The following is a 13,602-nucleotide window of genomic DNA, read 5'->3' as shown; positions in this document are numbered from 1 at the left end:
ATTCCTGATCCCCGATGCTCCCACCACCCTCACCGTTGCCCCAGTGCTCTAAGTCCTACTCCAGCAAGTTCCTCGACACCTATGATGCCCACAACATGGCAGTGGACGCTGTGTCCTGGAACCCATACCATGCCAAGGTCTTCATGTCCTGCAGCTCCGACTGGACTGTGAAGATCTGGGACCACACCATCAAGTGAGAGAGACATGCCCTTCCTCACAGCCCACCATGGGCTGGGGCCTGTGGGGCTCTAGCACTGTGAGGCCTCTGCGTGATGAACTGCCCACCCCTCCACCCTTGCAGGACCCCGATGTTCATCTACGACCTAAATTCAGCTGTGGGCGATGTGGCCTGGGCGCCGTACTCTTCTACTGTGTTTGCGGCAGTCACCACTGATGGGAAGGTGAGTGTCCCCTTCTGAGCCTCTACTAGAGAAAAGATGACTATCTCAGAGTCTCCCTCCTGGAGAGCCCATGCAGTGCCCTGATCAGGTAGGGGAAGGTGAGACATAAGGACTCTGTATTCTCAGGGAGTAGCCCAGCTAGGGCCCGGTCAAAAGAGGAATCATTCATCCCATGAGGCCTTGCACAGAGAATGGGGCTGTTCATCCTGAAGGACAGAACCCTCTGGGGGAGAAGATGCCGTGAGGAGCAGTTATCTTCTCCGACAGCCCTGGGGAGGGAGCTACAGGATGGCAGGGGCAAGCCTGATGTAAGGAAAAAATTCTGAACCTGAGTTTATCCGGGATTGAAATAATGTCTAAAAGGTAGCAAGTTCCCCATCCCTGGGACTATGCAAGGAGGGTCTGAGGAAGGAAGATGGGAGGGGTCTGTGCAACACGGAGAATTGGTAAAAACTCAGAAACAAATGTTTTTTAATGAAATTCTTGGATGCAAATCCATTTTTCCTTATGGCCTTTGATATAACCGAAGAGGAAGCCCATCAGTCACCTATTTACAACCAGATGTTTACTAAGGCCCGACTATGGTGCCCAGCGCCAGGGCAGGGCCTGTGCTTCCAGTGCCTGCAGTTCTAGAGCTCACATTCTTGTGAAGGGAAAGGGACACAAAGCAACCACAAAATTAGCATTAAGTGCTAGGCAGAGACCAACAGAGGAATATGTGTGGACACAGTGTTCATAGCAGCATTATTCATAATAGCCAAGAAGCTGAACGACCCAAATGTCCATCAACTGATGAACGGATAAACAAAATATGGTATAGCTAAAACGATCACTATCAAGAATAACAGGGAATGAAGTATCAGGTACATGCTACAACATTGCTGAACTTGAAAAGATGCTAGCATAAGAAGTCGGTCACAGAAGACCACACACTGTGTGATTCCATTTATATCAGTCTAGAATCAGCAAAACTACAGAGACACAGAGTAGATTTGTGGTCGCTTAGAGCTGGGGGTGTGGGAGAACCCAGGAAGTGACTGTTAATTGTACGAGGGTTCTTTTGGGGTGATGAAAATGCTCTAAAACTGACTGTGGTGATGGCTGCATAACTGTGAGTATACCAAAACTGAGAATTGTATACTATAAGTGGGTAAATGTGTTTGTATGTGAATTATATCTCAATAAAGCTATTATATTTTTTAAGAGAGAAAAGGAGTGATGTAAAAAGAAAGGACAGGGCAGCTTCTTAGAGTGTTCAAGGAGAGCTTCTTCAAGAGGTGACATTCAAGCTGAGAGCTTCAAATGACAAGAGCTAGCCAGGTGAAGATGGGGAGGGGCATTCTGGACAGGGGGAAGAGCTAGTGCAAATGCCCTGAGGTGAGAATGAACTTGAAGGGGTTTCAGGGACCCACAGGCAAGTGTGGCTGGGTCTAGGAAGCAAAGGGGAGAATGCAAGTAAGAGTAGAGAGTGGAGAAATCTGGAGTAAGGAATCTGGATTTTATATATACTGCCAAGGGAAACTATTGGAGCATTTTAGATTATTTAAAGTTAAGTTCTTGAGGCTGCATGGAGGCTGGATGGTAAAGGGGCAAGAGTGAAAGCACAGAAACCCGTCAGGACGCTGCCACAGTTGTCCAGGCAAGAGTTACTAATGGTTTGGACTCAGGAAATGGTAAAAATAAGATGAAACATTTGTTGGAGGGCCTTGCATATATTATTAACTGGTATAAAGCCTGGCTCTACCACTCACCGGCAAGTTACCTTTAAGAGCCTCTATCTCCTCATTTATAACTAGGGATGGTAATAGAACCTTCCTTACAGAATGTCTGTGATGATTACTGGGTGGTACAACTGCATAACATGCTTGCCCAGAGTCTAGTACATAGTAAGTATTGAGTAAATGGCAGCTGCTATTATTGTTAATTCTGCATAGACTTAAATGTTCTCTCATTCTTCACTCATTCCCTCAACCACAGGAAAGACATGATCAGAGACACAAATCCCCTCTCCCACTGCCTCCAGCTCCAGCATGCTATGCTTCTGTTGTGTTTCCCCAGAAAGCCCAAGTGCTAGTTCTTCTGAAGTGTAGGACAGGGGCCCTGTTATCCTTGAGTGTGCTGACACCAATCTCTCCACAGACCCATGTGTTTGACTTGTCTATCAACAAGTATGAGGCCATCTGCAGCCAGCCCGTGGTGGCCAAAAAGAAGAACAAGATCACCCATGTGCAGTTCAATCCTATCCATCCCATCATCATTGTGGGTGATGACCGTGGGCATGTCATTTGCCTCAAGCTCTCACCCAACTTGCGCAAGATGCCGAAGGTACAGGCTGGGGTAGTTTGGGCTGCTGTGAGAAGTCAAGTCTCCAAGATGGTGGGGGTTGAGAGAAAGGGGAGGAGCCAGGGGGTGGCCCCCAGCTTTCTGCCTTGGAAAACCGAGGGTCAGGGTGGTGTCATTGCTCAAATATGGAGCACGGAAGATGCAGGTTTGTAGAGAGACAAAAGGATCAGTTACCTGTGGAGCTTCCGGGTGGAGGCATCCTGGTAAGGAGGCGTCTACATGGGTCCAAAGCCTAGAGAAGCACATAGACATCACTGGCTTATTTGGTGTAGACCAGGTTAGCCAAGAAGGGGACTGGGGGCTTAGTCACTGCTCCATTGGCTGGGCTTACACAGGGCCTCAGCTCCAGTGGCCCCTGAGCTGGGAGCTGTGGGTTCACACAGGGAAGAATGTGAAAAGGAAAAGGGGTAACTAGGTCAGCATCTAGGCAGCCTTGTCAGCTCTGGTTCCTTTCTGGGATTTGTACTGATCTGGAGACCCTGCCCAGAGCCCAAGGCCCTGAAAACAGGCTATGGAGCCCAGAGCCAGCGCCTCAAAGTCTAGATCTCAGAGTCTGGATTCAGACCTAAGCATCCAAGCCTTCAAATCCAGAGCCCAGTCTTACCCATTTGAGTGCTAAGAGAAAATATGGAATTTGCTTTCTGCCACGTTCTGGGCCAGGATCAGAGCTGGGCCAGGGCTGGGCCAAGCTGCCCTGATGACTATACCTCTTGGTTGCAGTATGAGGCACTTATTTGCCGTTTGAGGGAAGGGCAGGGCCCTGTCTCTTTCAACCACTGCTACCTGTTCCCCTGAATCCTTACCAAAGCAGGGGTCACTGCTGCAGCCCTCTGGTACCTGCCTGGTCTCTTCCATACAGTGACCAGGAGAGGAGGTCTGGGAGTTTGGCTGGGCCTGTAATTGTAGCCAGCTGGGGGAGGGGGTGGACTTGGCTATAAATAGTTGGAAGGCTGCTAAGCGCCTGCAGCTGTGGCCTAGAGGCTGTGGTGGGCTGGGGTGGGGTTGGGGGGGGGGGAGAAATGGGGGGAGTCGGGCATGGTCTGAAGCTCTTTGCTGAGCCCAGCTAGTTGGTTTCAAGGAGGGGGAAGGAGACAGCACAATTTGTGGAACAGATAAAATCTGCTCTTAATTTAGTGAGGAGAGAGACCCAAGTTTGAGCTGGCAGAGTCCGACAGCCCAGTGGGAGGGGCAAGGGTACACCCATCACACCTGGAGTGTGGCAGATCTGGGTGGGGCCTGCCCTGCCCACTCTGCTGCAGGGAGGCAAGGATGTCCCACAGTGCCAACTCCTCTCAGAGAAAAGGTCAGCCATAGCTAAGAGAGCTGGGCTCTGTGTATCGGGGACCTCTATCTCTGAAGACCTAAGGCTATGGGTACCTGGGGAGCAGAGGACCTGAGTGGGCAACAGTTGGGGGCCAGTGCTTCGGTGGATTGGAGGTTTCCAGGCAATTGTCATCTGATCTTATCCGTAGCCAAGTGATTTGTGCCAAAGGAAGTCCTCAGGCATCCCTACTACCCCTCCTCTTTGGGCTGCCATCTCCCTGCCCTTTCCAGGAGGGTCTAGTCACAGAGACCCAACTTCCTGACCCAGGAAGCTTCCTCTAATTGGTGTCAGAGCACAGCTTGTCAAAGGTCAAAGACTATCTTTCCCTCACTACAGTGTAGATGGGAAACTGAGCCTACAAAGGCAAGGGCCTTACCCAAAGTCATAGAGGGAGTTAACGACAAAGCTGGGACTGTAAGCCAGGTCCCACTAACTCCCGGGGGTGGGGTGAGGCCAAGAAGAGAACAGTGACTTGATTTGGAAGGGAGAATAGTTAAAGGAAAAGGCATCTTTGTCCTCTGCCTAGAGAGTATAGAGGTGATTTGGGTAGTGGCAAAGGCACTGGGCCACGAGGGGAGAGGGAGACAGATTTTGGAGCAGGTGCAGTGGTAACACCAGGAGGAAATCTGAGCTCTGCATGGTGTCAGCAGTGGGATGGGGCCAGGAAGGGGCCTGCTGGCCATGCACTCTCCTCTCCTCACAGCCCAGGCCAGACCCAGGCTGGGCCCTCAGCAGGCAAGGCTGGAGCAGGTGCCAGTGAGCAGTGGGCACAGGTGGCTGAGAGGGCGGGAGAGGGGGCGGATCTGGAGCAGAGGGAAGACAGGAAATGGTTGCTGCCGCAGCCTAGCCCATACCCTGCTGCCTGGACAGAAGGGAGAATGGGACTGGTGCTGGTCTGCCATGGAGCTCTCGGGACCTGTGAATGACACATACCCCGTGTCCCAGTACTCTTTTTCTCAGGGCATTAGAGTGCCCTGTATGCTGGGATGAGGGCTCATAAATTTAGGATCTTCTCTTTTGAGGGACAGTCCTAGCTTGAGACAACTGGAAACACATGGGATATTTCATCTGCCCTCCTGGGTCTCTTGACACCCTCCTCCACCCTGGGTATGTCTGAAACAGCAGGCCTGGCCCCAAATGTCACCCACTCCCAACTGACCTTAAAGTTTTGGTACAAGGTGAGGGTACCTGTGGCTTGGTCCACACCTGTCTCCCTCTGCAAACACATACCTCTTAGCTCCTTGTTAGGACTCAGCCAGGACCCCTCCTGTGGGACGGGTGGTCCCAACCTCAAAAGGTCTTACCTCTCCCCAGAGCTACAGCTCTTCTAGCCTGAAAGGCTACTTCCTCTGAGGTTAGTGGGTAGACACCTTCTGCCACTCTTCCCAGCATCAAGACTGTTGATCTGAGATTCAGAGCTAGACTGGATGCTTCTCGGAGGCCCCAGCTGGGCCCAGGTCTCCTAACCTCAGTTGGGAGAGGCAGGAATCCAGAATCTAACTGGCCAAGAGAGGGGCGGTATAAAACTGGGGCAGGCTGGGCAGAGGAGGCAGAGCTGGGACCCAGAGAAAGGTGGCCTATCCCTCACCATTCCTCCCACCCACCATGTACTTCCACCCTCCACAGGAAAAGAAGGGACAGGAGGTACAGAAGGGTCCAGCTGTGGAGATCACAAAATTGGATAAACTGCTGAACCTGGTGAGGGAAGTGAAAACCAAGACCTGAGGGCCTGGCCTCAGTCCCTGTCCCATTTTTCTGAACCTGTTACTTGTAACCCCTGACCCTGCACCCAAGCCCAGCCTTAGTACTCGGTATGTGACCCCACCCCTAACCAGGTCCCAGCATCTACCATCAGCACTCTACATTGGCCCTGATCCCAGCACCTCACCCCAGGACTTGGCCCTCAACCATTATCCTGTCCCACTTTGCACAAATAAACCTGTGTCTGGAAGCTCACCCTACACCTTTAATGTTGCTACCGCAGGGCCCTCAGGAAGAGGAGGAAATCTCAGGGTAGAGCCATAGTTCCATTTATTATCCAGCAAACAGTGGGAGGACCTGAGGAGGGGCCCAGCCTGGACACCCTCCCGTTATTGCCATGGATTCCAGTTTGCTTCCCCAACCTCAAGGGCCTGGAGGCAATTGGCCTAGGGAGAGGTGGTCCCAGTCCCTGGCCCTCAGAATGGAGCACAGTCGAGATGGCCCTGGCCCTAGCACCAACTCAGGAATCCCCACCCCAGGCCTGTCTACCAAGGGCCACCAGAGCTCCTCGTGGAGCCAGACCGGCTCAACTCTGGGCTGCTAGGTCCAGCTCCAGACAGGCTGGACTCTGGGCTCTGGACCCCAGGCTGGCTAGACCCTGGGATTCCGATTCCAGGCTCTGGGTGGGGCAGACTTAGGCCCCAGACTCCAGGTGAGGTGAGGGGCCTTCAGGGCTGCAGCAGGTAGCTGCCTTCATGGCTGGGCTTCTGGGGCGGGGGTGCCTTCTCAGGACAGGGGCCAGGGCTGGAGTTGGGACTGGATTCGGAGAGAGAGTCGATGTCCGCAGAGCGGGAATGGCAGGCCCAGCAGAGAATGACCCAGAGCAGCAGCAGCAAGAAGCCTACGAGGCCGTTGCAGACGATGGCAATGAGGGCCCCCTGGGAGATGGCTGCCCCCATGACAGGCAGCACCCTCAGACCAGCACAGACCACGGGGCTGGCTTGATGGCAAGGCCCATGCCGAGGCAGAACTCCAGTACAGCTGGCCTTCCAAAGAGGCTGTCCTGTCCACACTCAGTGAATCCTGGGCAGTGGGTATCCACCTGCAGTCCTGAGCCTGTGGCAGGTAGAGAGCAGAGGAAAGGGTGGTGAGGAGGAAGGGGTAGGGTGAGGCCTAGGAAGAGAGGGGTCTAGAAGAGAGTCCTTTCCCACATCTCTGGCTTGCCCAGCAGAGGAATCTGGGTCCCAACAGGTCTAAGTACTCCACAGAGCCAACACCCCCATCCTCAGGCCTGGTTCTGGACACCTTGACAGGGGTGCAGCCACAGTGGGGAAGCTGGAGTGGACATCCTGTATCTCATTCTCCTGAGAACCGGTGGGCATGGCCTGGCCCTGCCCACCAAGCTTCCAGCTCTCAAAAGCACTGGATGAGTGGATGAGACCCAGGAAGCCCAAGGCCTTAGAGGATGGGGACTGTGACCAGCGCTGGTGTGGCCTGGGCACCTCCCCCTTCTCAGCACTCCAGCCAGCCAGCCCAGGAGACCTCCAGAGGTGCCAGCTCAGACAGAGGGAACTTTGTGGAGGCCCTGGCACGCATGTGTGGGTCTCTGTATCCAAGGCTGTGTACCTAGGTGTGCCTCTCTGTGAGACTGTCTCTCCAGGTCAGTTGTGTGTGTCTGTGTGTTTGGCTCTTCACCTTTCGGTTCCCTTGCCTAGATGTGTGCCTCTGCCTGGCATATCCACCTCTATGTTTGGGCAGCTGGCTTCTAAGTGCCTCTCTTTCTGTCTGTCTCTACGCGTCTCCATCTCTGAGTGTCTGAGTGTCTCTTCTCTCCCCGTCTATCTCTGTGTATCTCTGTATCGGTCTCTGTGTGTATGGGTCTCTTGTGTCTCTCGGTCTCTCTTTTCTGCCCTGCTGTATGTCACTCTGTCCCCGTGGACGTGTGTCTCTCCTCTTCTCCGTGGGGTCTGTCTCTGTAGTTCTGGGAGTCTCGTGTGTCTCTTTGTGTCTCTTTCTCCCCGGCTATGCCTCTATGTCCCCAGGTGGGTCTGGGTCTCTTTACCTCTGTCTCTGGTTCTCGGCCCCCGTGCCCATGGGGGGAGGGCCCCCTTACCTGAGTTGAGCCCGGTGCGCGCCCGCAGGGAGGGTCCGGGGCAGCGGGATGCTGGGCGCCGACTGAGACTCGGGAGCCTCCGGGCGCGGGGCGGGGGAGGGGGGGGCGGGAGGAGGCGGGCAGGGGCGATGTCCCCTCCCCCGGCCCTCCCCCTCGGCCGCGCAGCCTCCGCCGGCCGCTCCCGCCGCCGCGCGACCGGGGCGGCCTCTGCCGCGGGCGGTCTGCGGCGAGCCGGCACCTCCTCCCCCTGGGGCGGTGCCTCCTCCGCGGCCGCGGCTGCTCGCTAGCTCGTTCGGCGGCGTTCGGGCGGCGGCTGCGGCCGGGGCGCGGTGTTCGGCTAGGCTCGGCTGCGCTCGGCTGCGCTCGGCTACGTTCGGCTGGGCTCGGCTGGGCTCGGCAGGCAGCAAAAACAGCGGAGGACCTCGCTTCCCGGGAGGCCGGCGGCGGCCGGCGGCCAGTGGGCGGGTGGAGCCATCTCCGCGCCGCTGCCATCATTCAATTGGCTAGCTGCGCCAGCCTCTCGGGCGATTGGTCGCGCGCTGGGGTGGGACTGGATCGCCCCTGGTGCAGGCGTGGGGCGGGGGCGAGAAGAAGAGTCGAGGGGCTATGAGGTCTTGATCCCTCTGGGGGAAAGGGATGGGAACAAGGCTCATCTACTCGCAGGGATTTCTTGCACCTTCAACACCTGGGAGAGCTGCACTTCCAACATTTGAGAAAGGCCTCTGGACCCTCATGCGTGAGGAGACTGCCCGTCCATATCTGCCTCTGCCCGCCTCATCCAAGTGGAAAGGCCTTGGGTCCCCACATCTAGGAGGAGACTGAACGTCCTCATCTTGGAAGCCCCCCTAGACTTCTGCACAGCTACTGCCGGTTTCCCCACTTTAGAGGGTCTATGAGTGGCTCTACATTCCCTGGCCCCAGGAAGTGTGAGCAGCTCTGCCAACACAAGTACTTCGGGCATATTTATTGAGTTCCTACTTGGTATTGGTCACGGGTTCGTGCTTTGCTGTGCTGTGGGGGAGCCTAGGATAGAGAGTACCGGGGTATTCGAGAGATCGGTCCACCATGGCTGGGACAGGACCAGGCACGACTCTAGAAGCTCCTGACTCTCTCCAACCTAGAATCTCTCCTAAGAAGATGATCAGTTTGGGCAGAAGCTGTCAGGTAGGCCTTCCTACCCTATTTCATAGGTCAGTGACTCCTAAGTGTTCTGAACGGGATCCTTTTCTCATCCTACTCTACATAGTCTCCATGGATGCGCACATCTCTGAAGCTATGTCATGAAGACCCTCTGTGCTTCCCAAATCCAGCCTTACTTTATCTCTGGAATTCTAACCATAGATCCAAATGTCTTCCAGAATCAGGGCGTGTGTTGATTCCTGGTTCTGCCATTTAATAGCTACTGAAGGTAGCTATTATTAGTAATAGTAATTAGTAATAGCTATTCAAGGTAGCTTCAACCTCTCAAGGTTGTAATTCACCAATTCATTTATACCTAACCCCTTGTGTCTCAGCAAATGCCAACTGACACAACCCCAAGGACCATATGGCTAAGGGGTCCCTTCCCTCAGTGCCATGAAATTCACATGAAAGCCCGATAAATCCAAATGCTATCTTGAAAACAAGAAAGGGAAGGGTAAGATAATCTGAAAGACTGAGTCATACTTACAGGCTGTCTAAAATAAAATTTTGGACCCTACTGAGTTTACCAGATGGATTAATTTTAGTTCCCCTGCCCCTGTTACCCAGCAGGGGTGGGGGCATTGTGAGCAAGATCAAACCAGTTCTAGGAAAGAGAAGAGACTTACATTGTTGCACATCTGAGTGTAATATGAGTGAATTTGTGACCCAGCTGCAGGAGTTCAGATTTTATCCTGGAAACAGTGGGGAGCCACTGAAGAATTTTGAGCATAAGAGTAAATAGGATCATATCCAGAAATTAGAGAGATGATTTGGGCTGCTGGGTGGAAGGGGAGGGAGATTGAAGGCATGTGAGTAATGACAAAGGACTGAAATGGTGTACGGGAAGAGGACTGGAGAGAACAAGAGAACACTGAGGATATTTGGGAATTACAATTGGCAGAACTTAGCTTAGACACTTAGACCTACAGGATATGGGGAGTAACAGGGAGGGAAAAGTCTGGGATAACTTCCAGGTTGGTGACTAGGGATACTGTGATTCCCTTTACTGAGAAAACAGGAGAGAAGGGGTGTTTCAGCAGGGGTCTGGGGTGGTGTGTGGGGGAGGTGGAGGATGATAAAATCCATTTTAGATATGCTAGATTTGACAACTCAAGTTGAGATGTCCCATAGACAGTTGGATAAGTATGTCTGAAATTCAGGCTGAAGACAACATTTCGTGAGTTATCGATAAATGAGTAATAGTCAAATCAGGAAAGTGGGTGAGCAGGTTGCCGTGTGGCTCAGTCAGTTGAGCTTCCAACTCTTGATTTTTGTCTCAGGTCATGATCTAGGGTCATGAGATTGAGTCCCACATCAAGCCCCACATAGGGCTCTACGCTGGGTATGGAGCCTGCTTAAGATTCTCTCTCTCCCTCTCACTCTGCCCCATCCCACCACCCCTCTCCCTCTCTTAAAAAACAAAAACAACACATAATCAGATATTGAAACCCAAAGACAGGGATGCTCCAAGAATAACAGGAACTAATAGACACAAAAGCTATTAGGACTCTATCTCTCATCTCTGTTACTTCCTACCAGACTCCTTCATTTCCTTCCCCTGCCCTGCCCAGCCCCTACCATCCCCACCACGAGACCAGCTTCTAATATTTTTCTGGCCACAAGGTAAAAAGCATCACTTCAGACAATCACAAAACTTAAAAATGTTGTCTAGGCATCCAACAAGACACTGGCTTCTCTTTCTTGCTTGCAGTTTGCAAGTTCCTCAGGAAGTGCTCTGATTGGCTCAGCTTAGGTAGATACTTAACTCTGGACCCCATCAACTGTGGCCAAGGGATGGATGAAGCTCAAATTGCCTGACATGGCTCACATGAAAACCCCATGGACATTGCGGTTGGGCAGGGTGGTGGGGGCAGTGGATCCTAAGAGGAGAGAATGCAGAATGGCAGGTGTTCGCTATAGTCCACCCCTTGTTGCCCAACATACACACACATTATTTTCCTACATATGTAGGATCCCAAAAATGTCCTCACCTACATATTCCAACCATTCCACTAGACATATGCCAATAAATTCTCCTCCTGTCTGGTGGAGGGCAGCTCAATGACACATCTAGCTCCTGCTTCTGGGAATTATATCACAGGACTACTGTTCTTCATACAGAAGTTCTCTGGCTAATGTCCCTCTGTGCTCCACTCAGCTTTCTATAAGGTGTGAATATGGCTTCTAATAATATCATTACCTTTGTTTGAACTGCCTTTGAACTACCTTTAAACCACTACCCCCCTGCCCAGAAATAACCCCCAAACTCCTGGTATGTAGAGATGAAAGAAAGAAAGAACAAAATATAAAGAAGTCACTGTAGAGTGGTCAGTAATCCCGAGCTTCATATATTTTTTGGCCATGAATGACAATGAAAATGGTGGGACTAGGAAATCTCAAGGCATCTGTTTGTTGATTCATTTCTTTGGCTACAGAGTTTCTCAGTAGCCAATCTGGCTGCCACAGGTTTTGCCCACAAGGATGTGATACTTTATCCAGTGTTCTGAGAGCATCATTGTGGAGGATTTGTCTGTGGAGCGTTGTACCCATTAGCACTACACTTTCTGGTGGTGTTTTGGGGATTATCCTGGGATTGAGCAATCACAGATCTCTGCATTTATGAGGATTGGGTGTGGTTTTATTTTCCTCCCAGATGATACAATTCTTTTAAAATCATAATCAGCTGTCAGTTTCATCTAGGGGAGAATTCGTTTTGCTAATAAGTTACTCATCCTAAAGCACTCCCCACCTCCCCAAGTTTAAACAATTCTAGGTGTGCCTGGGTGGCTCAGTCAGTTAAGTGTTCACCTTTGGTTCAGGTTATGATCCCAGGGTCCTGGGATCGAGCCCCGCATCCAGCCTGGGGAGCCTGCTTCTCCCTCTCCCTCTGCTGCTCCTCCTGGTTGTACTGCCTCTCTCTCTTTCTCTTTTTCTCTCTCTGGCAAATAAATAAGTAAAATCTTAAAAAAAATAAATAAGCAACTCTGAAATCAGAATACAGTCTTAAAATTAATGGCATGTGATAGTTTTTTAGCTTCTTTTCTCCTAGTACTGTTGACCCTGCCTTGTACAATGCCGGAGCTAGGGGCACCAACACCTTGCACGGTAAAAAATGTATAACATTTTAAAAAACATTTTTAAGTTTTTTTTTTTTAAGATTTTATTTACTCATTTGACAGAGAGAGATACACCCAGAGAGAGAATGAGCAGAGGGCGAAGCAGGCTCCCCACTGAGCCAGGAGACTGACATGGGGCTCGATCCCAGGACCCCGGGATCATGACCTGAGCTGAAGGCAGACTTTAATCATCTGAACCACCCAGGTGCCCCTAGTTTATTTTTTATAGTAATCTCTACACCCAATGTGGAGCTTGAACTCACGACTCTGAGATCAAGAGTCACGTGCATTTCCCACTGAGCCAGCCAGACGTCTGCCATGTATAACTTTTGACTCCTCCAGAACTTAACTACTGACCAGAAGCCTTCCTGATGGCATAAACAGTTGATTAACATATGTTTTGTACATGTATTAGGTAATGTATTCTTATAATAAAGCTAGAGAAATAAAATGTTACTTAAAAAATCATAAGAGGAAATACATTTACAGTGCTATAAAAAAAACAACACACACACACACATATAAGGGAACCCATGCAGATCAAACCCCTGTTGAGGGTCAACTGTAGTTCATAAAATAACTTGCCTCTTGTAATTGATGGAACATGAGATTTACTAAATATAGTAATTTCATCAGAGTTCTTTTTCACAAATAATAGAATCCACCCTGGATAATTAAAGCATAAAAGGTATTTGTCAAAAAGATATTATTTAGCTCAGAAATGTTAGGAGGACTGGGGAAATGAATTTGAGGCTCAGTTTCTAGGAAAAACACTCAAACCATACCACACAACCTGATGAGGAAACCACAGCCATTGCCTCTCCAAATACTAAGCACCAAGAGTTTAATTCAACTGCCAACTTTACAAGCTCTGCAGCACTTCTGCGGTGAGAACTCAATATTGCAACCACTGGGAAACCACCACTGTTGCCACTACCACCCCCAAAAGTGGACACTTCACACTACCAGTAAGAGCAGAAATTGAAGTCTTTTGTCCAATCTGCTTCCTTCCTGTATCAGTCAGAATTAGGCAGGTAACAATGGTTACAAACGACGCCCAGATCTTACAAAGATGTATTTCTTGCTCGTGCTGCAGTTCGGCATGAGTGAAGTGGGGAGGAGTCTGGTCACTGTGACCACCACTCAGTGATCTAGGCTGATGGAGGTTTAACCATCTTATGATGCCTTCCTTTCTTTCTTTCCTTCCTTCCCCCCTCCTTTCTTTTTTCCTTTGTTCCTTTCTTTTTTAAGGATTTTTAAAAAGTAACCCCTATACCCCATATGTGGGGCTTGAACCTACAACCCCAAGATCAAGAGTCATGTGCTCTACAGACCAGGCGCCCCTATGCCAGTTTCTTTCTTTCTTTTTTAAGATTTTATTTATTTAGGGGCGCCTGGGTGGCTCAGTGGGTTAAACCTCTG

General features: G+C 51.0%; 2 protein-coding genes and 1 long non-coding RNA gene across 5 annotated transcripts in view; 2 read left to right on the top strand and 1 right to left on the bottom strand.

Annotated features, from left to right (window-relative positions):
* The window catches only part of DNAI1 (dynein axonemal intermediate chain 1), a 58,609-nt gene extending 52,585 nt beyond the window's left edge, over positions 1-6,024 (top strand). For 2 of the 3 annotated variants that reach the window (XM_059141941.1, XM_059141940.1), the window contains 4 exons: positions 45-193; positions 302-401; positions 2,541-2,726; positions 5,695-6,024. In XM_059141941.1, coding sequence (XP_058997924.1) covers positions 45-193; positions 302-401; positions 2,541-2,726; positions 5,695-5,793 — 534 coding nt within the window. In that variant the 3' untranslated portion in view covers positions 5,794-6,024. Of the gene's footprint in view, positions 1-44; positions 194-301; positions 402-2,540; positions 2,727-5,694 lie in introns of those variants that run through there. The other variant, XM_059141942.1, reaches the window with a different exon arrangement.
* Positions 6,025-6,082: 58 nt separating this feature from the next.
* On the bottom strand, positions 6,083-8,091 carry ENHO (energy homeostasis associated). The gene is made up of 2 exons (XM_059141963.1): positions 7,883-8,091; positions 6,083-6,885 (listed from the first exon to the last, which is right to left on the bottom strand). Exon 2 carries the CDS (start codon positions 6,726-6,728, stop codon positions 6,498-6,500), a length of 231 nt encoding a protein of 76 aa, XP_058997946.1. The 5' UTR covers positions 6,729-6,885; positions 7,883-8,091; the 3' UTR covers positions 6,083-6,497.
* Positions 7,194-9,581, top strand: LOC131812430 (uncharacterized). Its single transcript, XR_009346338.1, has 2 exons — positions 7,194-7,429; positions 8,546-9,581. It is a non-coding gene; the product is annotated as an uncharacterized LOC131812430 (long non-coding RNA).
* Positions 9,582-13,602: the final 4,021 nt, after the last annotated feature.

The sequence above is a fragment of the Mustela lutreola genome, chromosome 12, assembly GCF_030435805.1.
Source record: "Mustela lutreola isolate mMusLut2 chromosome 12, mMusLut2.pri, whole genome shotgun sequence".
In the NCBI taxonomy this organism is placed as follows: Eukaryota; Metazoa; Chordata; class Mammalia; order Carnivora; family Mustelidae; genus Mustela; species Mustela lutreola.
The sequence above is the reverse complement of the archived record's forward strand: the minus strand, read 5'-3'. Positions and strand labels throughout refer to the sequence as shown.